We start from the raw sequence: 27444 nt of genomic DNA, 5'->3' as shown, positions 1-27444 counted from the left end.
TTGGGTCGCCACGTCAAAATCCAAGATGGCCGCCTCCATGTATGTCTGACCCTTGTGAGCTAAATATCATATCATAGCATGTTTTCTGCGTGTTCCACTTTGTCAACTCACATCACTTCCCCGACGGGGAACCTAGGCGTAACGCTTGTATATATATATATATACACAAAGAATTAAGTTAAGCACCCCCCCCCGTTTTTTTACAACCTCGCACATTACAAGTTTGTTGACGTCAAAACAGTGTAATATACCCATGATATTGCTATATTTTCTGGAGAAGTGATATTATGGTCACATAAAAACATAACAATCATGCCGTTTTCAATATTATATTCTGAATAATTTAAGGTGAAATTTTTTGGGAATTTTAGGCATATTTTCACCTCAATTTAAGTATGGAGCTATAGGTCCATCACGGACAGTGTGGATGACGTTTATGTTTTCTAATGTACAGTCATTGTTCTGAGAAGACCTCTAGCGATCTTTGCGTCAATAACGTGTGTAGGACCCACGTGATCGGATCACTGACTCAACCCTACGTCTCATAGACCCTGAAAGCCGTCGTATGCGTTGCTGTGGCAGGTTGAACCCCCTCGAGCACGTTTGGGACATGTTGGGACGACAAATCGCGAAGATGGTCCCTCCAATAGCCAATCTGGATGAATTGGAACGTGCATTACATCGGGAATGGAACAACCTGCCACAGCAACGCATACGACGGCTTACAGGGTCTATGAGACGTAGGGTTGAGTCAGTGATCCGATCACGTGGGTCCTACACACGTTATTGACGCAAAGATCGCTAGAGGTCTTCTCAGAACAATGACTGTACGTTAGAAACCATAAACGTCATCCACACTGTCCGTGATGGACCTATAGCTCCATACTTAAATTGAGGTGAAAATATGCCTAAAATTCCCAAAAAATTTCACCTTAAATTATTCAGAATATAATATTGAAAACGGCATGATTGTTATGTTTTTATGTGACCATAATATCACTTCTCCAGAAAATATAGCAATATCATGGGTATATTACACTGTTTTGACGTCAACAAACTTGTAATGTGCGAGGTTGTAAAAAAACGGGGGGGGTGCTTAACTTAATTCTTTGTGTATATATATATATATATATATATATACAGACTTGGCATTTAATATGGAATATTTTTTTTGTGGGGGTGAACTTACTTTTCAAGATGTCTTAGAACCAAAAGTTCATTGGAATTATGTTGAAATTATTCTAGATTTTGTTAATGTGACCTTTAAAAGAAACAAAAACCACATTTGACATTTCGAAACAAATAAATTGATCCTTGAAAGTGATGCAAACTGATATCGAACTGAATTCATGGACAGTACTGTGTTAAACTTCTGTACGTTTTCCAGATGTATCTCTTTATTTTGCACATCAGCCAAAAATTTTTTTAACAAAAACAAAAGTTAAATTACGACTGGGATTACGGACAGTAAAATTACAGTTCAGTACTTCGTGTAACCCCCATGAACATTCAGGAGAGCATGTACACATTGAGGCATGCTGTTCACGAGATTTGCCAAGGTTTGGACAGGAATCGCTTGCCATGCAGTGACAATAGCTGCAATTCACGCACAGAGGTCGGCTGCTGGTCCAAGTGGTCGATTTGACGCGTTAATTCTGCCCACAAGTTCTCTATCGGATTCATATCCGGGGACATGGCAGGCCACTCCATATGCTCTACACCACGGTCAGCAAGAAAGTGTTGGGTCATGCGAGCACGATGAGGCCGTGCATTGTCATCTTGAAAGACAAAGTTTCCTCGAAAGGCTGCACGAGCAAATGGAAGCAATGTTTCTTCCAGAATGGCCCTGTACTTGAACTGGTTCAGGTTTCCATTCAGAACAACCAGGTCAGTTTTGCCCCCTCATGAAAAGCAGCCGAAACGGTCACCCCACCACCTCCAGTTTGGACTCTTGGCACTATACAACCTTTGTTGTAGGCTTCGTGCACTTGTCTGCATACTCGGACGCGGCCATCTTGACGATAGACCAGAAATATAGACTCGTCACTGAAGATCACGTGATTCCAGTGTTCTGGCTGCCATTGACGGTGCTCTCTGGCCCATTGCAATCGGCGCTGGCTGGGTTGTCTGGTCAGGCATGGCTTTCTCAGGGGACGCCTGGCACGATAGCCTGCTTGAACCAGTCGTTGGTTGACTAGCCTTCTGGATACAGGCACATTTGTCAGTTGCTGCCACTCAGCCCTAAGCCGATTAGCTGACTTGGTACGGCCATTGCGGACTAACCGGTGCAGCTGGCGATCATCCCTCCTTGTGGTTCTGCGGGGACGTCCTGGCCTTGGTATTGGAGTAGGGACACCCATTCTGAGCATTTCGTTTCAGGATCTTTGACACCTGACCTTGAGTGATGCCATACTGCCGAGCAATAGCACGCTGTTTCATGCCGTAATTTCGTAAAGCCACCACTCCATGACAAACAGCATTGTCGAGTTGACGGACCATCTCCAGAGGAAGCGGCAATAACTTTTGGAGATGTGCAGCAGTTGTTTTCCACTAATACAGAACGCAACAACCCTTGTATACCTGACTGTGAAGCCAATCATCAAATGCACCTGTCCATACATTTTGCCATGCCACCTGTGATATAATCCTGATGTTGACTTCTTGCTGCGACAGACAATCAATGACATGGTTCTTTTAACAAATAAATCACCAAAGTGTGAAAGAAACTCACCAGATTGATATACTGAGTTAAGAAAGTAAACCCAAGTCAAGGAAAAAAAATATATTCCATATTAAATGCCAAGTCTGTATATATATATATATATATATATATATATATATATATATATATATATATATATATATATATATATATATATATATATATATAAATAAATATATATATATATATACTGTATAAAATAAAATAAAACCACCTTTAGAGGCCATTTTTCCCCGCAAGCGGGGGTTGGCCTTTTTCGGGAACTGTGGTTGTTGTTGTTTTTTGGTCCCCTTTTTGAAGCAATGTTTTACGGCCGGATGCCCTTCCTGACGCCAACCCTTTTTGCCGCCTTTAACGACAAGCAGGGAATTACCAGTGAACTGGTACTCAATTTGCCGACCTCGGAAGGATGACAGGCTGAGTCAACCCCCCTGGCGTTAATTCAGCAATTGACCGGGATTCGAACCCAGGATCCTAGGATCCTAAGCCGGCATCCTAGCCGCTAGCCCAACACCAGGGACTGTGTGATATACTGTGTGTGTGTGTGTGTGTGTGTGTGTGTGTGTGTGTGTGTGTGTGTGTGTGTGTGTGTGTGTGTGTGTGTGTGTGTGTGTGTGTGTGTGTGTGTGTGTGTGTGTGTGTGTGTGTGTGTGTGTGTGTGTGTGTGTGTATATATATATTGTTGCGGACATGAGGCCTGTATTTTTTTGATTGTGTTGTATTGTGGTAAATTGGTGATGATTATTGTTATTCTGCGCCCCCCTACCTCCGGAGCTGTGTAAAGGTGAAAGGGCATCCCATAATTAGTCCACAAGCATACACGTCAGCCAAATAATAGAATACCTCTGTTTGATAGTTATCTCTTATTATGTGTTTTTAGAGTAAGGCTGTGTCTCCCATTAATTGAAATACTCCATTGCACCAGTGAAAGAGATAGATTCCCTTCATTCCCACTCCCAACACTTCCATTCCCCCCTTTCCGTCAATTGCAATTCGCATTGCCAACTGCAGGTTGGGCGGTTTTCCCTTCATCCGCCATTGACCACGAGGCAGGGTTGGGGGAAGGAAGGCGGGTCCCCACCTCTTCAGAGAGGGGAGGAGTGAGCCGGCCCCACTCGACCAACCATGAACAAGGGGTTTGGCTTGAGAGGGCGGGGAGAGAACGTTTGGGGGAGGTTCGCAAAGGTTGAGGGGCGGGGCCTATATAACCCACGGCGGGGGTGTTCCCAGAGGAGATGCACTTTGAGTTGGTCTGAGTCGGTTGCCAGAGGAGGGTCAGTGGTTGCGTTGGTTGCGGTGGTAAGAAGTCGGTGGTGAGAAGTGGTGGCGTCGAGGGGTCAGTGGTTGCGTTGGTTGCGTTGAGTTGTCAATGGTGAGGAGACACCAGGGCCAAGAGAGAGAAGGTGCCAAGGGCCATTACCAGCAGTTGCGCCAGAGACGGCAGACGCGCCCTGAGCTGAGCCAGAGAGGCAGCGTTGACTCCACCAGGCAGCTTCAACCCGTTACCCCGCGGGGACCAAATAGCGGTGGCATCGGTGGCCGTCGAGGTCCAGCCGACGTCCCGTGCGGGATCAAGCCGAACCATCTGCCCCAGCTGAACCTTCCCATTCCTCCTTCCAACATTCATTCCATTCCATCCTTCTTGTATACGTGAGTTTGTTTTGTTTGTTCTGTCCCTGGGTATTTAATTAAGTCTGTAGGTAAGCTAAAATTTGCACTGTGTCACCTGCGTCTTATGTGTTGTAAATAAAACTTGATTGCTCCTTTTTGCTTGTGTGTGTAAATAATAAACCCCATTACTCGTCTGTACGTCTTCTCGTTTTATTCCTTTTCCTCTTGCATTGCGTCGTTTTTGTCTTTTCCCTCATTGAGCAGCTGTGGTGCGATACGGCCAAAGTTCTGGGTGAATCGGGTGAGTCAGGGATCCTGTAACGGTCGTGGCAATACCAAACCGCTCGGTAACTAACATCTTAATCCGCGATCTGTAACAATTGGTGTCTGGGAGTGGGATTCGAGGCCCGAACCAAATTTTTTAAAAAACGAATAGAGGAAAAAAAAATTTGGTCAAAATTACGAGCTGCCGAAATTTGTTTTTTTTTAAAGAAAAACCCGAATTTTGAAATCGCGCCATGGCTGGTCAAGGCGACGGGATGCCGGTGGGAGAGATAGAGGGTTTAGGAGTAACCCAGGATCAAATGAAGGGGAGCAATGAGGAGGCGGTTGAGGGAGTATCAGGCGCGCAAAATGGCGTCCTCGCGCACGTGGGTGTAGCGGCACCAAATTTTGCCACGCCCGTGACCGTGGCAGCACCGCCGATGGATTGGGGCCTTTTTATGATCCAAATGAAGGCCCTTATGGATGCTCAGAGTGAGCAAATTAAGGCTCAGGGTGAGCAAATGGGGGTAATGGGAAACCAAATGGGGGTAATGAGGGACGAAGCGAGGGGTACTGGTGAGGGGTTAGACAAGAAATTTGGGAAGTTAGACAAAAATTTTGAGGGGTTAGACAACGGGATAAAAGAGGTGAAAAATGGGTTAATGGGGTTAGAAAATAGGATGGAGGACAAATTGCGGGAGATAGGGGAGCAATCCGCCCGAGAAATTAAACAAATGGGAGAGCAGATAGAGGAGGTAAAAATCGGGGTAGAAACCAAACTGGATGCTCAGAGGGATGAATTGGGACAGATGAGGGTGGCATCTACAAAAGAGATGGGGGAGATGAAGGAGGAGATACGACGAGGTGTGGGTGAGGAGGTTTCGGGGCTACGCGAGGAGGTAAAGCGAGGTGAGAAGCGTATGGAGAAAGAGGTGAGAAATAATACGGCTAAGTTACAAGGGGGCATAGAGGGTCTGACGGAGGAGGTGGAACAGCTGACGGAGGGACAAAAAGAACTAACGGAGCAGGTTCAAAGGAACACTGCGGTACTGGGAGGGTTAAAGGCGACACAAAAAGAAATTAAAAACGAATTAATAGCGACGCAGAGGCAATGTCAGATGGTACGGGAGGAACTGACAATGAGGGTGGATGAGGTGACAGAAATAATGAAGACAAAGGACCGGCAGGTGAGGATGCACATAGAGACGGTCACGGTAGCCTTAGAGGGCGAACTTGAGGAGACGCACCGAGAAATAAAAGAGGTTAAACAAAAATTAGAGGAAGTGGAAGAAGAGGTGAGTGAAATTAAGAAGGGACGGACAGAAACTAAAAGAGAAATCCAGGAGGAGGTGATGGAATATGTGCAAGGTCGGTGCTCAACTCATAATGTGATGCTCACTCACCAAATAAAGAGTTTGCAGGTGGCAAAGGAGGTGCGGAGACGAGGTACGAAGGTGAGGGGCGATATAATCGGAAATGTACATGATGTGAGGAAAGCTTCAGTCGGCTTGGGGATTGGTTTGGATCCGGGTGTTCGTGAAAGGCCGTTGGTGAAGTGTGCGACAGGTCTGGTGTGCGAAAAAAGAGGTGTGCGAGAATGTCCGACCATGGGGTGTGTGAGGAAAAAGTGCACGCCAAGGAGTGAGTGTGCCGTCAAGAGTGAGTTGGTTGTAGCGCGTGTGCGAGGGGGTACATGGAAGCGCGGTGTGGTGAGTGTTACGGAGGAAGTAACGAGAGAGTGTACACCTGTGGTGAGTGTTACAGAGGATGTAACGAAAGAGTGTGCGCGAGAGGATGTGCGAGAAAGGTGTGTAACGGACAGGTGCATGAGGAAAGAGTGTGCTGTCGAGAGTAAGGGTGAGTACGCTGTCAAGAGTGGAGGTGAGAGTAGTGAGAGTGACAAGGAGCGTGAGTTGGTTGTGACAGGTGAGCGAGGATGTACACCTGGAATGGAAGGATGCACACCTGGAATGGTAGAGCGTGAGTGGGAATGCACGCTGGAATTGGTAGTGAGGCACGTGGTTGGGTGTGCGAGTGAGCACACCTGTGATTGTCACAGAGGAGGTGACCGAGAAAGGGGTGCGAAGAGGTGTGTTGGTGAGGTGTGCGAGCGACGAATGTGTGCCAAGGTGTTCGGTGGTCAGGTGTGTGACCAAGTCGGTGAGCGGAATGAGTGTACCGAGGTGTGTAAGAAGAGGTACGACGAGGAGCATGGAAACGACTGCATGTATGAGCAAGAAAGGGGTAGCGTATGCTTGTGTGGAAGTACTGTACTGCATTAATGTACTGTATGGCATGGTATTAAATGTACTGTATGGCATTAATCAAAACCAATATGGAAGTAGAGATCTTGACATCATAGTGATCGTTGGAATTGGAAACCGAAGCAGATAGACGATTTCGTAAATGAATGTCAGGAATTTGCACGAACGTGGTAATCTCTTGTTCACCTGGTCACAGCCCCAGGCTAGAACACCCTCCTATTGTGAGGCAAATGCAACTCCCAGCAGGGGGGGGGCGAACCGGCTCCAGTAAGGCGATCGAGTAACGGATTAGAAGCAGCGGAGAAGGGATTACGATTTCAGCGGACAGAGGATTAACTGAAGCGTGCCGATATAAACCAGAACAGACTTTGATTCAGGAGGACTTGCCACGAGAACATCTGCCGGACGGACGAACGAGTATGCAACGGGAAAGCAGCGCCAGGAGAGCACCGGCCAATGAGGAAGAACCAACGACTTGAATTACTAAATTCGTTATGGTATTGTAGTTCCTTATTATATTGAAACAAGTGAACTAGTAGTTAATAAAGTCTTGATCTTTTGTAAACCTGTTTCCGGTCATTGGAGTCCTGTGAGTCCCCCAGTAAATTCCCTGACAATTTTGGAGGCACCGCTGCGATCAATTGTACAAGCAAGTCTTCTTTAAAAGGTGAGTGTGTCTTGTCTTGCCCAATATGATTTACGAACTTGGAAGTTATGGGTACATACATGGGGGAGCAGGTGATCTGGGGCTCCTTTGCGCACCGATGCCGCGATATAGGTGGCGTGAGCCATCACGAATGGGATTTCGATAAACGACTGTAGCTTTATTCGTTTTTTTCTAAATGATTTCTGTAAATACGTATTTTGGCGCTGTGTAAATAGATGCGCCAGTTCGACGCTGGTTATTAGAAGCCTTACCATGAACTGGGAGCAAGATCGTGCCATGAGTGCACCATGGGACGATCTGCTTCCAGGACGTGTAAGGCCGGTACACTCGTTTACACACCCGCACACGGATAAAGTACTACTTTTTTTTTTTTTTTTTTTGCACTTGTTCGAAGCACTTGACTTGCTCGGGAAACGGAATTATATTTATATATATATATATTTCCAATATGGTACACCGGCCACAACGATTTTAGCGATTATCCGAGTTTTTTTTAACGATTTCTGTAAATACGTATTTTTCCTGCGCTGTGTAATTCTTCTGACACGCACCACGAAGAAACGCACCACTGATGTGCATGAAGCGATTTGTTTGCCGGGTCGATAAGGTCCGTACACGTGTACAATCGTGTACACCCGTTTTAAATAGAGAATTTTTTCAGTTTTCCCGCCATAACTAAAACCTGTTGTGTTTTTTTTTTTTGTTTGTTTTTTTTGACGAAATTTGCCAGATAAATAGCATGGGTGACACGGATTAAATGATTTTATGATTATGAATTAATGAGAAAATGATTTTATAGTTAAATATAAAAATTGATCTGCTTGGTGTTAGTTTAAGGGCTGGTCCAAATTTATCTTGATTATGAGACAAAAACAGCAGAATGGGAATCGGCAGACAATGGAACAGCTAGCGACGGGTGTTTGTGAGTAACAACCACCCTCTGGTCGAGGCTCATAGAAAAAATTGATACTTATTGATTTGGCACGCTTACAATAGATATTAATGGCGAGGGTTCTGTGGTCGTTCGTTTTGGCTTTGCGAATGGACCAAAGAAACGTTGTGATTATGAGAGATAATTACAGGAAATGTGTACTGTTCTTGTTGTGGTTATGAGAGATAATTACAGGAAATGTGTACTGTTCTTGTTGTGATTATGAGAGATAATTACAGGAAATGTGTACTGTTCTTGTTGTGAGTATGAGAGATAATTACAGGAAATGTGTACTGTTCTTGTTGTGGTTATGAGAGATAATTACAGGAAATGTGTACTGTTCTTGTTGTGAGTATGAGAGATAATTACAGGAAATGTGTACTGTTCTTGTTGTGGTTATGAGAGATAATTACAGGAAATGTGTACTGTTCTTGTTGTGATTATGAGAGATAATTACAGGAAATGTGTACTGTTCTTGTTGTGATTATGAGAGATAATTACAGGAAATGTGTACTGTTCTTGTTGTGAGTATGAGAGATAATTACAGGAAATGTGTACTGTTCTTGTTGTGAGTATGAGAGATAATTACAGGAAATGTGTACTGTTCTTGTTGTGATTATGAGAGATAATTACAGGAAATGTGTACTGTTCTTGTTGTGAGTATGAGAGATAATTACAGGAAATGTGTACTGTTCTTGTTGTAATTATGAGAGATAATTACAGGAAATGTGTACTGTTCTTGTTGTGAGTATGAGAGATAATTACAGGAAATGTGTACTGTTCTTGTTGTGGTTATGAGAGATAATTACAGGAAATGTGTACTGTTCTTGTTGTGATTATGAGAGATAATTACAGGAAATGTGTACTGTTCTTGTTGTGAGTATGAGAGATAATTACAGGAAATGTGTACTGTTCTTGTTGTGGTTATGAGAGATAATTACAGGAAATGTGTACTGTTCTTGTTGTGATTATGAGAGATAATTACAGGAAATGTGTACTGTTCTTGTTGTGGTTATGAGAGATAATTACAGGAAATGTGTACTGTTCTTGTTGTGAGTATGAGAGATAATTACAGGAAATGTGTACTGTTCTTGTTGTGAGTATGAGAGATAATTACAGGAAATGTGTACTGTTCTTGTTGTGAGTATGAGAGATAATTACAGGAAATGTGTACTGTTCTTGTTGTAATTATGAGAGATAATTACAGGAAATGTGTACTGTTCTTGTTGTGAGTATGAGAGATAATTACAGGAAATGTGTACTGTTCTTGTTGTGGTTATGAGAGATAATTACAGGAAATGTGTACTGTTCTTGTTGTGAGTATGAGAGATAATTACAGGAAATGTGTACTGTTCTTGTTGTGAGTATGAGAGATAATTACAGGAAATGTGTACTGTTCTTGTTGTGAGTATGAGAGATAATTACAGGAAATGTGTACTGTTCTTGTTGTAATTATGAGAGATAATTACAGGAAATGTGTACTGTTCTTGTTGTGAGTATGAGAGATAATTACAGGAAATGTGTACTGTTCTTGTTGTGGTTATGAGAGATAATTACAGGAAATGTGTACTGTTCTTGTTGTGAGTATGAGAGATAATTACAGGAAATGTGTACTGTTCTTGTTGTGGTTATGAGAGATAATTACAGGAAATGTGTACTGTTCTTGTTGTGGTTATGAGAGATAATTACAGGAAATGTGTACTGTTCTTGTTGTGAGTATGAGAGATAATTACAGGAAATGTGTACTGTTCTTGTTGTGGTTATGAGAGATAATTACAGGAAATGTGTACTGTTCTTGTTGTGATTATGAGAGATAATTACAGGAAATGTGTACTGTTCTTGTTGTGGTTATGAGAGATAATTACAGGAAATGTGTACTGTTCTTGTTGTGAGTATGAGAGATAATTACAGGAAATGTGTACTGTTCTTGTTGTGATTATGAGAGATAATTACAGGAAATGTGTACTGTTCTTGTTGTGAGTATGAGAGATAATTACAGGAAATGTGTACTGTTCTTGTTGTGGTTATGAGAGATAATTACAGGAAATGTGTACTGTTCTTGTTGTGATTATGAGAGATAATTACAGGAAATGTGTACTGTTCTTGTTGTGAGTATGAGAGATAATTACAGGAAATGTGTACTGTTCTTGTTGTGGTTATGAGAGATAATTACAGGAAATGTGTACTGTTCTTGTTGTGAGTATGAGAGATAATTACAGGAAATGTGTACTGTTCTTGTTGTGGTTATGAGAGATAATTACAGGAAATGTGTACTGTTCTTGTTGTGGTTATGAGAGATAATTACAGGAAATGTGTACTGTTCTTGTTGTGATTATGAGAGATAATTACAGGAAATGTGTACTGTTCTTGTTGTGAGTATGAGAGATAATTACAGGAAATGTGTACTGTTCTTGTTGTGATTATGAGAGATAATTACAGGAAATGTGTACTGTTCTTGTTGTGATTATGAGAGATAATTACAGGAAATGTGTACTGTTCTTGTTGTAATTATGAGAGATAATTACAGGAAATGTGTACTGTTCTTGTTGTGATTATGAGAGATAATTACAGGAAATGTGTACTGTTCTTGTTGTGAGTATGAGAGATAATTACAGGAAATGTGTACTGTTCTTGTTGTGGTTATGAGAGATAATTACAGGAAATGTGTACTGTTCTTGTTGTGATTATGAGAGATAATTACAGGAAATGTGTACTGTTCTTGTTGTGAGTATGAGAGATAATTACAGGAAATGTGTACTGTTCTTGTTGTGGTTATGAGAGATAATTACAGGAAATGTGTACTGTTCTTGTTGTGAGTATGAGAGATAATTACAGGAAATGTGTACTGTTCTTGTTGTGAGTATGAGAGATAATTACAGGAAATGTGTACTGTTTGGTGAGTATGAGAGATAATTACAGGAAATGTGTACTGTTCTTGTTGTGATTATGAGAGATAATTACAGGAAATGTGTACTGTTCTTGTTGTGATTATGGGAGATAATTACAGGAAATGTGTACTGTTCTTGTTTGTTGGGTTTTGCTGACGTTTCCACAACGTCGCTACAACGTTTCACTTTCGTTGTTGCAACGTTTTGCTCCAACGTTTTGGGGACACTCAAAATGTTAAGTGAATCGGATAAGAATTCAGGAATTATTTCATTATTAGCGATTAATGAAGTACTTATTTAATTAATTACATTGCTTATTAAATTACAGTAATTACATTACAGTAATTACAGTTCCGGTAATTACAGTAATTACAGTAATCATTACAGTAATTGCAGTAATCTTATTACAGTAATTACATTACATTAACTCAGGCACCTTTTGGGTAAGGAAGCTGATATATGGACATGACACTGACCGAGTGATATGGCTGTCAAGGAAAATTTTGATTTATTGATTAATCATTTAATAAATTAACTCGTTGATTTATAAATGACTTATTTAATTAAAAGTCCTCAGAGACACATCTTCGGATGAAATACTTGCAGATTGGTTATGCTATGAGCCAATTGATTAAGGAAAATATTTTGTGATGGCCATATTGGCAATTTCATGGCCATATTCGTGGCAACTCAGTTAGTGCCACTGCACCTTTAAAATGCATCCCTGCGTTCATTTTTCGATCGATTGAGTTGAAATTTTGAACAATCGGATCTGGACTGTCGTTGTTAACGACTCTAGCACGCACTCGTCCAATCAGGATGGAGCGGTATGGTCCCCGGATCATCACTGCCCGCAGTTTTAATTAATTTTACTTTTTCTCTTGGGCATATAATTTTGAAGACATGCATGTCATGATAGAGGAAATGTTTGTTCTGTTAAACGGAATAAATGTTGTTTATTTGTGTGGGTGTGTATTTTTGTGTATTTGGATATATTTTCACGACTAATTCCAGTTATCGTCCTGCAAAAGGTCTGCTCGTTCTTTTCCTTTGAGTCGTAAATTCCTGTTGAACTCTCATTAAAAAGCGGAATTAAGTACGCTGTGTGATGATGGAGATCCTTGATGACGAATCAGGAATAGTGAATGAGCAGACAAATATCACGGATGGTACACCAGATAGGGAAAATGTAGATGAAACCCCTTTTGCTCAGGTGCTGTGTAGCGCTGCACAAAGATCCATATGAGCGGGGCCTGGGTGCTGTGTAATTAGTACACAAAGAACCAATTACTAGGGTGCTGAATAAACACAAAGATCCATTTTTGGAGCTGGTTCTCCCGGTGCTGTGATTTATTCAAAGAACCAAATCTTGCAAGAATTAAGATATGATTTGTCGACATTAGAAATACTTTAATATATGTAACGATTTTGTAACGATCATCCTGCAAAAGGTCTGCTCGTTCTTTTTCCTTTGAGTCGTAAATTCCTGTTGAATTCTCATTAAAATGCGGAATTAAGTACGCTGTGTGATGATGGAGATCCTTGATGACGAATCAGGAATAGGGAATGAGCAAACAAATATCACGGATGCTGCGGCTAGAGCAGTGGAAGCGATTTTTGAATTGTTCAATGATTATTCGATATTGTTATGACTTTTTGTAAATAGGTATACTAAGTGGCCATGAGGTAGCCTGTTGCTATGTACAGTTTTATTCTATTGTTGATTATACCACATAGCTGTGGTGATAAAGGAAATGTTCGTTTTAAATAGATGATTATGATAGGACCATGACGATAAAATCATGATGATTATTATGAATGATATCATAGGGTTCAAATGCAGAATGATTGCATGAACTTGGGAAAGAACTTTCAAGCCCTATGGGATAAATTGGGTGGTACAAGCGATGGAGTTTCAAAATTTAGCATGATTAAAGGAATTTTACAGTCCCATTTCAGGAGTTTTACGAAATTTATATTGCCAAGAGATTTTGGGTACTATTAAAAGGAAAATGATGAGATATTTTTCCCAAAGAACTTTAATATCTGGCATCCATTTTGGCTGTCTCACGAATGAAGGATGAGTTGCCTTTAGTGGTTGCAAAGAAAAATTTGTGGAGACCAGGCAAAATGGGAAAATATGTCAGATATGACCCTAGGACAGGACGGCGATTCATCAATTGACATGAGGTACGAATCCGAGGTGACGACCGATGAAATTCGATCTCAGTCAATGGATGGACCTGTCCTGACATCATTGGGGAAAGGGCTTATGCAAGGAGTCATTCAAAATGATTAATTTGATTTATTGATGAATATTGATGAATTAATTGAAATTGAATAATTGATTGAATTGTTAATTGATTGAATCTAATTGATTGAATTTAATTGCATAAATTGAACTGAATAAATTGAATTGAATATATTGATTGTTTGATTGATGAAAATGCGGTCTCAAGAAAGAAGCTTTGATATCTTTGCGAGATATTATCAATGTGGAGACAACCTGGGAAAATTGAGCAAGGTGGTGAGTTTATATACAGATATATATGTGCGGTTACCATTGTGTGATTTCCCCGTCAAACAGAGCGGACACCTGAGGATTCACCCACTTCATACTGACCCTCCGGCTCATCTGCAAATACTGATCTGTGAGATTGGATTGTGCAAAAGCCACAGCTGAGGGAGATTCTCTGGAAATCACCGTGCGAACAGGTGGAGAGATCCTTCCTGGAGGTACGAGTGAAGCTTTAGAGGAACCTGGAACAAGCTACAACACATCCAACGCTACTTTGATAAAAGGCAGAATGGGAAATGGAGCCTGCAAGAACACACAAGGACAACCAGAGATTCCACAAAAAGGTACTTGTACACATCATATGTACGACCGTTATGGTGCCGAAGCTATAAGGCAGGTCGAGAATTGGTATTTGTGGACAAAGGGACATGATGAGGAGTTTCCAAGAGATGGTACATTTGAGCGAAGTCGATTGGAAAGATTGGAACAAAGATTGAAAGCCAGGAAGAGACAGAATCTAACGGTAGACTGGCTTGCATTCCATCTTTGGGATGGTGAATCCAGACAACGGGAACAGCAAGAACGGATAACGGAACTAGAACTTAAAATAAAAAGGATACAGGATACAGTGGAGGAGACAAATGCACAACTGCCCTCGAAATTAGGAATGAAAGTCACAGTTGTCCCATCTGATTTCCAGTTGTCTCCCCCAAAAGGACGGTACAGAGAATTTTTTCGTGTTTCAGGAGATAACGAGAGATTGCAGTGGCAACTCAGGGATGTAGAGATGCAGCCCAGCAATACAAGTGCACAGGCGCACAGATCAGACAACGACAGAAACCGGTGTTTCGAGTGTGGAAAGATGGGACATTGGAGAAGAAGATGTCCGTATGTCAACAGGAAGACAAGGTCATGGGGCAAACCAAGATCAAGGGTACCAGTGCTTACCGGTACCTCAGACAATGATTAGGCCTTCATTGCTGCAAATCCCAAATGATGATTGGCCTCAACAGATTCGATTACTGGACAAACATGAATAACTGTCGATGATTCTTGTGTCTGAAAAGTTTTCAGAGCAAGAATGATTCATTTTTTCTTTTTGCTTGTTAACAAATTAATAATTAATTGATCAAATGCCAAAATTGGATCTTCTATTTTGGGCACAGCAATTTTAAATTTACAAAGTTTGGAACAATTGCGTTGCAATTTTTGGCAAACCAAGTAACAAGAGTCACATGATGATCAGGTGGGAATTTCGGACTATTGTTCCGCACGATTGATAGGTCAATGGTCGACTGACATGCAAATGGGTGTGTAGTCAAAATTTGGATAGATTATTGTGAAGGCAGAAAGGGTAATTTCAATTTGACATCATAAGGGTTTTCTAAGAATGGACTTTTGGTTTATTTGTCTATAAGCATTTTGAATTTGATTGACAAATTTTATGAAATTGAAATACATGAGCTTCATAAAAGGAAATGAGGAAGTACAAAATCATCCAAATTTGGGAGAGGTCTTACACTGACTTCCCAGAATACTCTGCTCATGGATTTTATATATATAAACTTGAATTTTATCAGCATATAAATTGTGCTGTATGTATGGATGTGTTTTAGGCATAGATGATATGGGAAAATAGTAAAGAAAATTTTGCTGGTTTGAACTATTGTGGGTTTTTCAGTTCTGGAGTTCAAACAAAGTCACTGGTTAACAGATGAGAAAGGATAGTAAATAAATTATTCTCTGCTGGGCAAATTAAGTACGATATTACTAAGACTTATGAGAGCTATTGTTCCGCCTTACAGCAGTGGAAAATTATTGGAAAAAATTAGATCCAACATAATGAATCTATAAAAGAATGTGATAGGGATAATATCCTCAATTTGTACTAATTATTTGATTGTGGGTAAAGGAATTAAGTCATCGTAGTGGATTGTTAACAGCAGCCTGAAAATGTCCTGAGAGTGTGCATCCATGTAATCAGAAATCCCAGATTTGTTTTTACAAACAACATTTTGGTAGAGGTCTTGTGTGGAACACTTCCTTGGTAGATAAAAACGGTACTGCATGCTGGCAGCCACTTTTGCGGCCAGTTAGGCCAAACAAATTGAGAGGAAATTGTAGTTAAATACGTAAGTTACACATGGCTATTTGTAAAAAAGGAAATTTGTTGAGATGGGAAACATTTTTTCGAAGGTTTATTAAGGTGTTATAATATGACATGTGGCAAGGCAAACTATTGGATGGGAAAATTAGATCTGGCTATAGAATAAATTTATTGACCCCTTGAAGTTAATCCTTCGAATCATTGTTTCACTGGCATTTTTGTTCAAATTGGAAATAGTTTGGTAGAGCTTTGGTTAAAACCTTTGGTTGCGGTATCTTGGAACGAATTGATAAACCATAGGAGATTGATAAGAATAGAAACAAATATGGACCCAAAATAGAAAGTTGGATTCATGCCTCTCATTGCAAGCAAGCACATGGGGCTAAGGTGGACGATCCCACAGAAAATGAGGCTGCACCTAGCAGCCCAGCAGAACATTCAGTGGTAGAAAAATGATAGTCGTGATTTACAGTCATTTGAATTACATTTTAACACCCCTTGCATTGATAAACATTACATTTTCAACATGTGATATTCCTACTTGGAATAGTGACATTTATTTGCCTACATGACATACAATTACCTGCTGATATTAATACAACATGAGTGAAAAAATGTATCACAACTACACTCATGATCAGGGGATTGAGTTCAACCCCGCGAGATAGGGGGATCAGGGTAAGACAAATAATCTGATTATGTTACATATTAAGGGATTTTCTTTATTTACCTTTTAGGAAGCTTGTTAGTTTGGTATATAATGTTAAATGTCATCGACATATAACTATGTCATAGATATGAATATATACAAGGAGTAGCAGACTTGTTTGTTGGTTTAGTAGTTATATTGGCAATTGTTTTAGTGGTGGCTTGCTTGAAAGCCTTAGTGACGGTGTGTTTGAATAAGGTAACCAACAACACGATGATAACACATGAAGTGACAAATGAGGAAAGAAATGTGGAACCAGAAAAGGAAGACTTTTATGGCGACATAAACAGTAGAATTAAGATAATGGCATAACGACAATGTTATGAGTTGTGTCAATTACAATATCAATGAACTCATATCACCACGAGTGACACACTGTTAGGAAAAAGAGGGAAAAGAAAAAGTGGAGAGGAATTATGGTAATAATACATTATGCTTAATTTGTTGGTTTGGGAAAATTGTTGTTGGGAATTAGGTATTCCCGTTTGTGATTGTAATCATATACAATGCTATTCTTAGTTTAGTAATAAAATACATACCTGATTGAATATTATTTGTGTGACGCATATAAATGAATATAACTTTTTGTGTTAAGGAAAAACAACAAATTGTTGAATGTGAAACTGTCGGAAGATATACATGATTATGCTGATTTCATGGTAAGATGTACCCTATCTGATTCAGTGTGTGCGGAAAGCAGATTCAGATATGACTGAGCATAAGGATAAGACGAGATCACATTTTGGAGGGATTGCTAACGGAATTGGGAAGAAGAAAGAAAGAAAATTTGTGGCTAAAAAATGAAGTTAATCGTGGCATACACCCTCTTTCTCAAAGAATGATGAAGACATTCTCCCGTGTAACTTGGAGATGAATGCTTACCTTCACCAAGGAAATTTATGTGACCATTTGCCTGGATCACACTGCAACATATGAAAGAAAGGCGATCACTTACTCTTGTTCGAAGACTTCGAACATTCACCACATCAGAAGTTGCAGGACAACGACATTTTACCTGCAACCTCGGTGAAATGCGGGGACATATGTTATTACTTCACCAACGTCCGGGGAACCAGCATGGAGCTGCAAAAAACGGCTGTGCCCTTGTCACAACAGCTGTGCACGATTCTGCTGGATTGCTCCTGGTAAGGACCATGAATGACCTGAACACCATGGTCCCAACATCATTGTGGATGCATCCGGCATCCCTGTTCCACATCTTGCTGGCCAATCAATGTCACACCAATACTTGCTGCCCACTCACAATAAGGGAGGAGGCAAGTCGACTACAACTGGGTGAAGGCCTTGTTCAGGAATTACTATGGTTTACAGCAAAAAGTGGCAAGAATGCTACAAGGAGAGCAGGGTCAGTCAATGACTCCGAAATGTTACCACAACAGCGAAATCCTACACGAAGTAGTGCAGGAGCTATGAAGACATTAGGAGAAAATGTTTCATACCAGGATTCAAACACAAGTGATCAGCCCTTCCTTTCAAACAAAGTCAACATTTGTGTGGAGGCAAACGTTTTTGCCAGATGGTGCAGATGCTTTATAAAACTTGAAAATGAAGTGAAATTGTTGTATCTTGGTGATGGTGAAGTGTTGTTTTGAAAATATATTTGTGATGCAAATGCAATAGATTGAACAATATGGAAGGAGTCAATGACCAACGAAATGTTTTTTTGATTCTTGCAGGATGACGGTGTATGCCCAAGGGAATTTGATTACCAAAGTTATGATTATTTACTTATACTTGTAATGATGTTTACTTGCAGTGATTGATTATTTACGTATACTTATATTGATGTTTACTTGTAGTGATTGATTGTTTACTTATATTGATGTTTAGATTAATGGTTAATATAAACAAAAACAAAAAAATGAGGGAATTGTGGAAGTACTGTACTGCATTAATGTACTGTATGGCATGGTATTAAATGTACTGTATGGCATTAATCAAAACCAATATGGAAGTAGAGATCTTGACATCATAGTGATCGTTGGAATTGGAAACCGAAGCAGATAGACGATTTCGTAAATGAATGTCAGGAATTTGCACGAACGTGGTAATCTCTTGTTCACCTGGTCACAGCCCCAGGCTAGAACACCCTCCTATTGTGAGGCAAATGCAACTCCCAGCAGGGGGGGGGCGAACCGGCTCCAGTAAGGCGATCGAGTAACGGATTAGAAGCAGCGGAGAAGGGATTACGATTTCAGCGGACAGAGGATTAACTCAAGCGTGCCGATATAAACCAGAACAGACTTTGATTCAGGAGGACTTGCCACGAGAACATCTGCCGGACGGACGAACGAGTATGCAACGGGAAAGCAGCGCCAGGAGAGCACCGGCCAATGAGGAAGAACCAACGACTTGAATTACTAAATTCGTTATGGTATTGTAGTTCCTTATTATATTGAAACAAGTGAACTAGTAGTTAATAAAGTCTTGATCTTTTGTAAACCTGTTTCCGGTCATTGGAGTCCTGTGAGTCCCCCAGTAAATTCCCTGACACTTGTAAGCATCCAGGTGAGGCGTCGACGGTAACCGGGTTAGAGGTTAGAACGACTTATAGCCGAATCGGGCCCTCGGTGCGCGTCGGGCAGCTTCGCGTGCCGCGAGGACCAGCGGGGATCCGAACCACGGCGGTTTCGAAAGAACCGCCGTACGCGATCCACGCTGTGCCTCGCTTGGAACGGCCGTGTCCGGGCTCCACTAGGCGGAGCGGGCAGCCCGATAGGAAGGGTCGTCATGGCGACCACTTTCTATTGAGACGTGCCGGCAGGTCGAGATCGGGACATTGGATGGCTCCACGCCGAGGTGGTGCGTGGGATCTCGGCCCGGGTAAGCCCCCGTCCCTGCCACGAATGCGGGACGTATCCAGCCGCTGGCACAAAAGAACCCGCGTTCATGGCTCGGCTGTACGAAGCCAAGCTTTAGAAGGGAATTGGCGCACCGAGAGGATGTAATAAGTAGACGGGTGATGAGGATAGTGTTTTGGCCCCGAAATTAGAAAGAAGCAAAATTTGATGATGGTAGAGTGATTGGCAGAATTTTTGATTGGTTGGATTTAGGTGTGCAAAATTGATAGTAGGACCTGCCCCATGTGAAGGGATGGCCAATCCACCATCCCTCACAAGTGGGGCAAATGCGCTATAGCTTATGGGGTGTATGGCAGTGAAAACTAGCCCGGGGGGGTTAGGTTATATTGTTAGGGATCTAGCGAAGAGGACATTAGGTGACGTTAAGGTTAGTTAGTGACTGATACCTGTAGTGGGGACGCAGGTAGTTTAGTGTGGATGATAATGACGTGGGAGCGCAATAGTTTAAAGGGACGACTGGGAAGCGCAAGTTTCAGACGGGAGTAGTTAGCTGAGATGATGCCGTGTGTGTGAGGATTGAACAGGTGTGATTGAACAGGTGAGATTGCACAGGTGTGCAACTGAACAGGTGTGTGGAGCAGTGTATGAGTGAGTAGTGGTGATGTGTGTTGTGTTGACCAACTGGTCCAGGAAGAGGAGGAGGGTGCAGGTGGCACCAGGTGATTGCACAGGTGTGCAACAAACAGGTGTATGTGGCTGTGTGGAATAAATGGAGTATTGGAATGGATGGTCGTGGAGTGAGTATGGTGGAAATTGTGGAGTGGAGTGGATGGTGCGAAGGTGTGAATGGGGGAAGAGTGGACCCCCATCACGGATACCCGGGGCGGGTAGTGTAAGTGTTAGGTAGAGGGTACAGGTAAATTGTGGTTGGATATTGGCATCTGTGGTGCGAGGTGAAAGAATGGTATTTGGATGGGTGCATTAGTGTTGTGGAAATGGCTGGGCGTGTAGCCTGTTAGTGTGTGTAGTTGGTTTGGGCACTCCACCACTGTGAGGATGTCGGCCAGGTGAGGCCGCAGGTGGGCTCTGGGAGCCGGTAGTTGTGGATGGGGCCCGAGGATCCGGAGGACGGACCCGGGTAGCCCAGTGCCAGAGGGCACCAGGGGGTGACAGAGCCAGGAGAGGGCCTGCCCCAGTTAGTTAGGTTAGGGTGAGGAGCTAGGTAAGCTCGGGTGGCAACTGCAGTGGTGGAGGTGTGCAGGTGGGTAGACCTGCTGGGAGAGCTACACGTCGCAGCCCAGAAATTGTGCGAAGGCACCGGGAGATGAATCGGGGGAGTGAGACCCCAAATTGAGAAGCACCACAGTTTGGTCAATGGGAATTGGTTTTTAGAACCCGTAGTGTAAGTTGGCCAATGGATTGGCAGGGAAAGACCCCGGGTAGTGTAAAGTGTGTTAAAATCATTTAGAGGATAGTTAGGATGAAGGATCTCCTCGCACCATCTGCATCCACTCACCTGAGGTGACAGGTACTCCACACCATGCCATGTTTTGATTATTTTTTACTGTGCAAATGTTTGGATTGTGAGACGCATCATGACGTGGGTGTGACATTGTGCGTAATTCCATCTCTCCCTCCTTATGAGAATTGATGATGAATTGGTGATGGCAAATTTTGAAGTAGAGGGATTGTGGAGACGAATTTGGTATAGGGGAAATATGGGGAAGACGTGACAGTAGTGACGAATTTGTAAATGTGTCGATTTTTGTACATATGGGGTAAGGGCAAGGGTAGGGTAGGTGACAGGGGGGTGACGTACGGTAGGGACGAGCTTTCTCACTTCGCCCTCCGTACGCATTTCGCCTTGCATTGCCTTATTGATGTGTACCCTTGTGACCTTACCCCTCGCTCAATTGTCTTTCCCCTTTTGTCTCCCACATGACCTGTGCGCCACTGGGTGCCGAGGGGAGCGTGCGTGGGTCGGCCATTGTGCGCCCGAAATTCCCAGAACCAGCTGTCTGCATCGATGCACCACATTATGGACCACATGTCTGTGGCCGAGCACCACTTATGGACCCCATGGGTTGGGGCATGGCCCCTCTGCTGGAACCGGCCATGAGGGCCCGAAATCTTGCTGGCGGACCTTGGCCACAGGGCACCGATGCCCCACAGGTGAACAGGCCGTAGTCGGCCCCTGTGGGCCATAAATAAAATAAAAACGGACACGTTAGGTGCATTCTTTTATTGCAAATAGGCCGCCAGCAAGGGAAGATGACAACACCAGGAAAATAATAATAACCAGCAGAGGGAGCCGAAGAGCAAGAGATCACCTGCAGGGTTAGGGGTTGTTGATTTTATTTTTATGGAACACTGATGAACTATGGTGACTGCACCGATTGGTGCTTGGGTGTGTATTGGTGCGTTTTTGGGTGCTTTAATGGTGCGTCGATGCAGAGCAGACTGTCTCCCCCCCAGAAAGAACAATTACAGGTCCTGGGTTAGTTTTGTAAATAAAAGTAGCGTCAATTGTAAATAATGCTCCCCACCGTCAGTGTATAGTTTGAAGACCATTCCGCAATTCGGTTAACTGTGGGCGTAAGTCTGTTAGGCAGGGTGCAATGGAGCAGCGGGACACGTTTATTTATGTTTTAAAACTGTCGCACTCAGGGTCAGGTTAACAATAGAGGGAACTACACCTACGTGTCACACTAAAAATAAAAGTTGTAGGCCCGGAACGTGCCTAAGAGGAGGAGGGTGCAGTGTTGCGGACATGAGGCCTGTATTTTTTTGATTGTGTTGTATTGTGGTAAATTGGTGATGATTATTGTTATTCTGCGCCCCCCTACCTCCGGAGCTGTGTAAAGGTGAAAGGGCATCCCATAATTAGTCCACAAGCATACACGTCAGCCAAATAATAGAATACCTCTGTTTGATAGTTATCTCTTATTATGTGTTTTTAGAGTAAGGCTGTGTCTCCCATTAATTGAAATACTCCATTGCACCAGTGAAAGAGATAGATTCCCTTCATTCCCACTCCCAACACTTCCATTCCCCCCTTTCCGTCAATTGCAATTCGCATTGCCAACTGCAGGTTGGGCGGTTTTCCCTTCATCCGCCATTGACCACGAGGCAGGGTTGGGGGAAGGAAGGCGGGTCCCCACCTCTTCAGAGAGGGGAGGAGTGAGCCGGCCCCACTCGACCAACCATGAACAAGGGGTTTGGCTTGAGAGGGCGGGGAGAGAACGTTTGGGGGAGGTTCGCAAAGGTTGAGGGGCGGGGCCTATATAACCCACGGCGGGGGTGTTCCCAGAGGAGATGCACTTTGAGTTGGTCTGAGTCGGTTGCCAGAGGAGGGTCAGTGGTTGCGTTGGTTGCGGTGGTAAGAAGTCGGTGGTGAGAAGTGGTGGCGTCGAGGGGTCAGTGGTTGCGTTGGTTGCGTTGAGTTGTCAATGGTGAGGAGACACCAGGGCCAAGAGAGAGAAGGTGCCAAGGGCCATTACCAGCAGTTGCGCCAGAGACGGCAGACGCGCCCTGAGCTGAGCCAGAGAGGCAGCGTTGACTCCACCAGGCAGCTTCAACCCGTTACCCCGCGGGGACCAAATAGCGGTGGCATCGGTGGCCGTCGAGGTCCAGCCGACGTCCCGTGCGGGATCAAGCCGAACCATCTGCCCCAGCTGAACCTTCCCATTCCTCCTTCCAACATTCATTCCATTCCATCCTTCTTGTATACGTGAGTTTGTTTTGTTTGTTCTGTCCCTGGGTATTTAATTAAGTCTGTAGGTAAGCTAAAATTTGCACTGTGTCACCTGCGTCTTATGTGTTGTAAATAAAACTTGATTGCTCCTTTTTGCTTGTGTGTGTAAATAATAAACCCCATTACTCGTCTGTACGTCTTCTCGTTTTATTCCTTTTCCTCTTGCATTGCGTCGTTTTTGTCTTTTCCCTCATTGAGCAGCTGTGGTGCGATACGGCCAAAGTTCTGGGTGAATCGGGTGAGTCAGGGATCCTGTAACGGTCGCGGCAATACCAAACCGCTCGGTAACTAACATCTTAATCCGCGATCTGTAACAATATATATATATATATATATATATATATATATATATATATATATATATATATATATATATATATATATATACATATAATATATATACTGTATATATATTGTTACGGTGGCCGGAGCGGATTCTCACTCCCGGCACCAATTTGTCATGGTGTCCGGAGGAATTCCACTCCAAGACACCGAATGTGTTGTGGCCCGGGGTTCAGATTTACTAAGAGGGGGTTATCCTCCGTTCTCTCCTGAACTTCCCGGAACTGCGGCTTCTGCGCATGAGTAACTTCGTGCTTAGCAGGTTGCAAATCAGCAACTACGAACGCCAATCGGAGAACGTACCGTATGTACCCTCCGGCGGTTTCCTTTGTTCCCTGATTGAAATGTATTCAGCCGAGCGAAAACCGTTGGTCACCGCCGAAGGGATGCTAAAGCTGTTACAGTTGATGTTAACTGGATATGAACAATGGCGGATCAATGGAGAAGAGACATTCACGGACAAAGAGAAAAGGAAAACGTTCAACAATTTGATTTATAATACAGATATTTACAATATGATTATTCTAATAACAAAGAAAAAGGGACGAGAAGCAGAAACATAGCTTATTCTACGCTTTATTACGATTACTACGGATATACATCACATGGACGCCCAACACACTCTCACGGGGAGGGAAGGGGAATGAACAACGAAGGACCTGATGGCACAAAGGCTACGTGCTCTCAAATTCCTCCCCTCGCGGTGCCAAATGTCCCGTCGTCGCCACCGAGAAGCACGAGCAAGTAATGACGATCCCAACACGGACCGGCAGAGTGAGAAGTCAATCGTCCGCACGGCAGAGTGACCCAGGCCAAGAGAAGAGCACACGTGCCAGGTCAACAGTCCATGCCCCAGGAGTGGAGCACACGCGCCCAGCGAATCCAGCAGTCAGACAGGCCCGGAGCCAACAAAGAGACAGGCTCAGAGTGTCGCAATGCAGGTGTAGAGGCCTGCGAGAGGGAGACCAGCCAAGAGCAAAAAATGTCCACGAACTCAGTGGGGTAAGAGAGACCGGGCAGAGAGAGGAGTGTCCACAATGTCCAAGAACCGAGAGCCAGCACAACTGCGACCGCCTGTCATGCCAGCCACAGCCAAGAGAGAGAATCAAAAACGTGTACCAAAACCCTTTGTTCACCCTCCAAGGGAAAAGGGGTGGGGGGGGGGGGGGGAATCTTGGAGGTCCCCTGGCTCCCGATTGGTGGAGCCCGTAACTCCGCCCTTTTCACCCTGATTGGTGGGTTTCTGAAACTGGACACCATGGTGTCCGTGGGAGCCTGGTGCAATGCCTGGTAGCTTTCCTTATAAGTGGAGGACCTATATTTCCAAAACAACCCGAAATAAGGGGAAGGGACTACTAGGACATAACTATTCTAAGGGACCTGTATGGTGGTTGCCATTACTTTTTTGTGTTTTCCCACAACCACAACAATATACATATATATATTGCACCATGTTTGATCCTTAAAATAAGAAAGCTTACATTCGATCCCGCCGAATGATTGAGTGCCTTGAGATGTGAAATTCTACCTGAATGACACCAATTTTGCCAATCCATGTACATCGGCCATCGGTTGGTTGGTGCAACATTCTCCAGATTGCTAAGGAAAATATATCACATCCCTATACCCCTTCACTGCCCTGCCCAAATCCCCTACATTGATGAGTCACCTTCAAGTTTCATTATCCCCCCACGTTCCCAATCTCTCCACATTTGTCTTCCTCATAGTTTGATTAGTTTAAGTATATTCTCTGAAGCTTTCTAACAGTTTCCCATGTGTATGCAATAAAAGTGCAACTGCACAAGATTGGTTAAATGCAGAAGGAAAAAAACAAAGATCCCTGTGCCGTCGATACCAAGATCACCGTGTTTGGGTGTTCGATACATGCTGGAATAACAACGTGCCGAGTAAAATCAAACATCTATCTATTTGAATCAAAACATCAGGCCCACTCAATTTGCTGTGTGCAAAACAACCCAATTTGTAGCATTTAAACAAATTGGATTACTGCACAATTGACCTTGTTCATCTCAGAAGAAATTCTAAAATAAATTAATTTGTGCCGAGACAAAGCAACCGTGCCTGCCTTTCTTTCCATTACCTTAAAACTGAAAATTATTCCACACAAACTCTCCCCATGAGTTCCTAAGTAGACCTTGAAATTAAGCACAACTAGAGCGAAGTCGATGGTACGCCATTGCAAGTTCCCAGTTCTTTTTGTTCTAAAACAAATTTCAAAAGATGGCAAAAAGTTCCATCAGGAATCATCCAATATCAAATATTGAGGTTTTTCTGATTTGACCCCTGTGACACTAAGTCCCCTACCCCCTGGGGCATGCACCAGGGGTCGAATCAAAAAATCATTACATATTTCATGCTTCCCTAAATGCTGATTGTATATAAAAAGCTTAATTTAAAAGTATTCCAAATGTGCCCGCAATTGCATTTTTTGGTACTTCACCTTTGACACCACCCCAGGGGCCGGGCCAAATATGATACTGCTCTTGCACCTTCTTGACACATCGTGATCATAACTTCCAAATTTGATGAATTTCTGCATAACCGTTTAGGAGATAGTGTGACGGATGGACGGACGGAAAGATGGACAGACAGACAGAGCTAATTACAATACGTCCCACCCCCTCCCTCCCTACCCCCCCACCCTCCGCCCATTTTTTCTTCAAAAAGTATTGAAATACCAAGTTCAGCAAAACCTACATTTGTAAACATGATGCCGAGAGTGAAACCAATTATTTTCCGGATACCCCATATCATTTAGATTCCTAATGTTTTATTACATCAACATCAACAACAACAAAAATAACATTCAAAACGAGCCAAAAGTAGGTTTGAGCTCACAAATATATTTCTCGGCCATTTGTAATACTTTTTGAGGGGGAGGAAGGGAGGTCATCCACGTCGATCAATACGATCCACCATGATGACATTCATCGTCCATCTTAAAGTCGTTTCAGATTAGCCACCCCTTTGTAGAATTTGTAAAATTTTATAAATTTTTTTTTCATTTTTATTAAATTTGTAAAATTTTATTTAAAAAATGTTGCTTTTTTTTGTTTGTTGGTTTTATAAAAAGAATTTGTAAAAAAAAGAACCCTTTGTGATATTGCTCAGGTTCATCATGTCAAAAGCAAAAAGTTTCTGAAAAATCTCGGGATGTACAAAATAAAGTTCAGCAAAAGCTTCCACACACAAATTATCCCCTTAAACCAGCAATTAAACCAGAAAATCAGTTTTAAAAGTGCATCTCGGAAATTACGCTCAACAGAAATGTTAATTATAACGTGCAACGCACATCAGCACAATGCAGAATTAGTTTGGGCAATTACTTGTGTCGGTAATCTGCATTTCTTGTGCTTCGAACGAGTCTTACCTGCTGCACATTGTACGCAAGCAAAACGTATTTCAGGTCTGGGGAGACTTGATACTCCGTGGCTTTGAGAGTAACCTGAGGGTGAAACAGAAAAATTTGACAGCACCCCAACTTCCTTCCCCCAAATATTCAGTTTTCCTATGAACATCAGTCTTTGCTTCATTCCTAGTTTTTTCCCTCCGTTTAAATTTTTTAAATCGTTCATATCATGGAAGTAAAAAAAATGTAGTGGTTTATCACCACCATGCAATTCCTACACCTCCTACATTTATCCGTACCCTCCGTAACTATTTTTGTTCCTTCTTTCTATCCCTTATTTTAAGCAATTCCTCATTTCTTAAGCTCAGTTCCTCCCTCCACACAGTTTCGCATATGTAATTTGTAGATAGCTCTGAGAATTAAATCACTGTGAAACTATAACAACTGAAATTATTATATTGGTATCCCAACGAGG

The 27444-nt window shown here is 42.7% G+C and overlaps 1 protein-coding gene across 1 annotated transcript in view; it reads right to left on the bottom strand.

Annotated features, from left to right (window-relative positions):
• The window catches only part of LOC137429981 (inactive dipeptidyl peptidase 10), a 380373-nt gene that overhangs the window by 232206 nt on the left and 120723 nt on the right, over window positions 1-27444 (bottom strand). Inside the window, exon 6 of the mRNA XM_068120409.2 lies at window positions 26991-27065. Within this exon, the coding sequence (XP_067976510.2) occupies window positions 26991-27065 (75 nt within the window). The remainder of the gene's footprint in view (window positions 1-26990; window positions 27066-27444) is intronic.

Source organism: Myxine glutinosa, chromosome 6, assembly GCF_964187855.1.
Source record: "Myxine glutinosa chromosome 6, kmMyxGlut1.1, whole genome shotgun sequence".
In the NCBI taxonomy this organism is placed as follows: Eukaryota; Metazoa; Chordata; class Myxini; order Myxiniformes; family Myxinidae; genus Myxine; species Myxine glutinosa.
The sequence above is the reverse complement of the archived record's forward strand: the minus strand, read 5'-3'. Positions and strand labels throughout refer to the sequence as shown.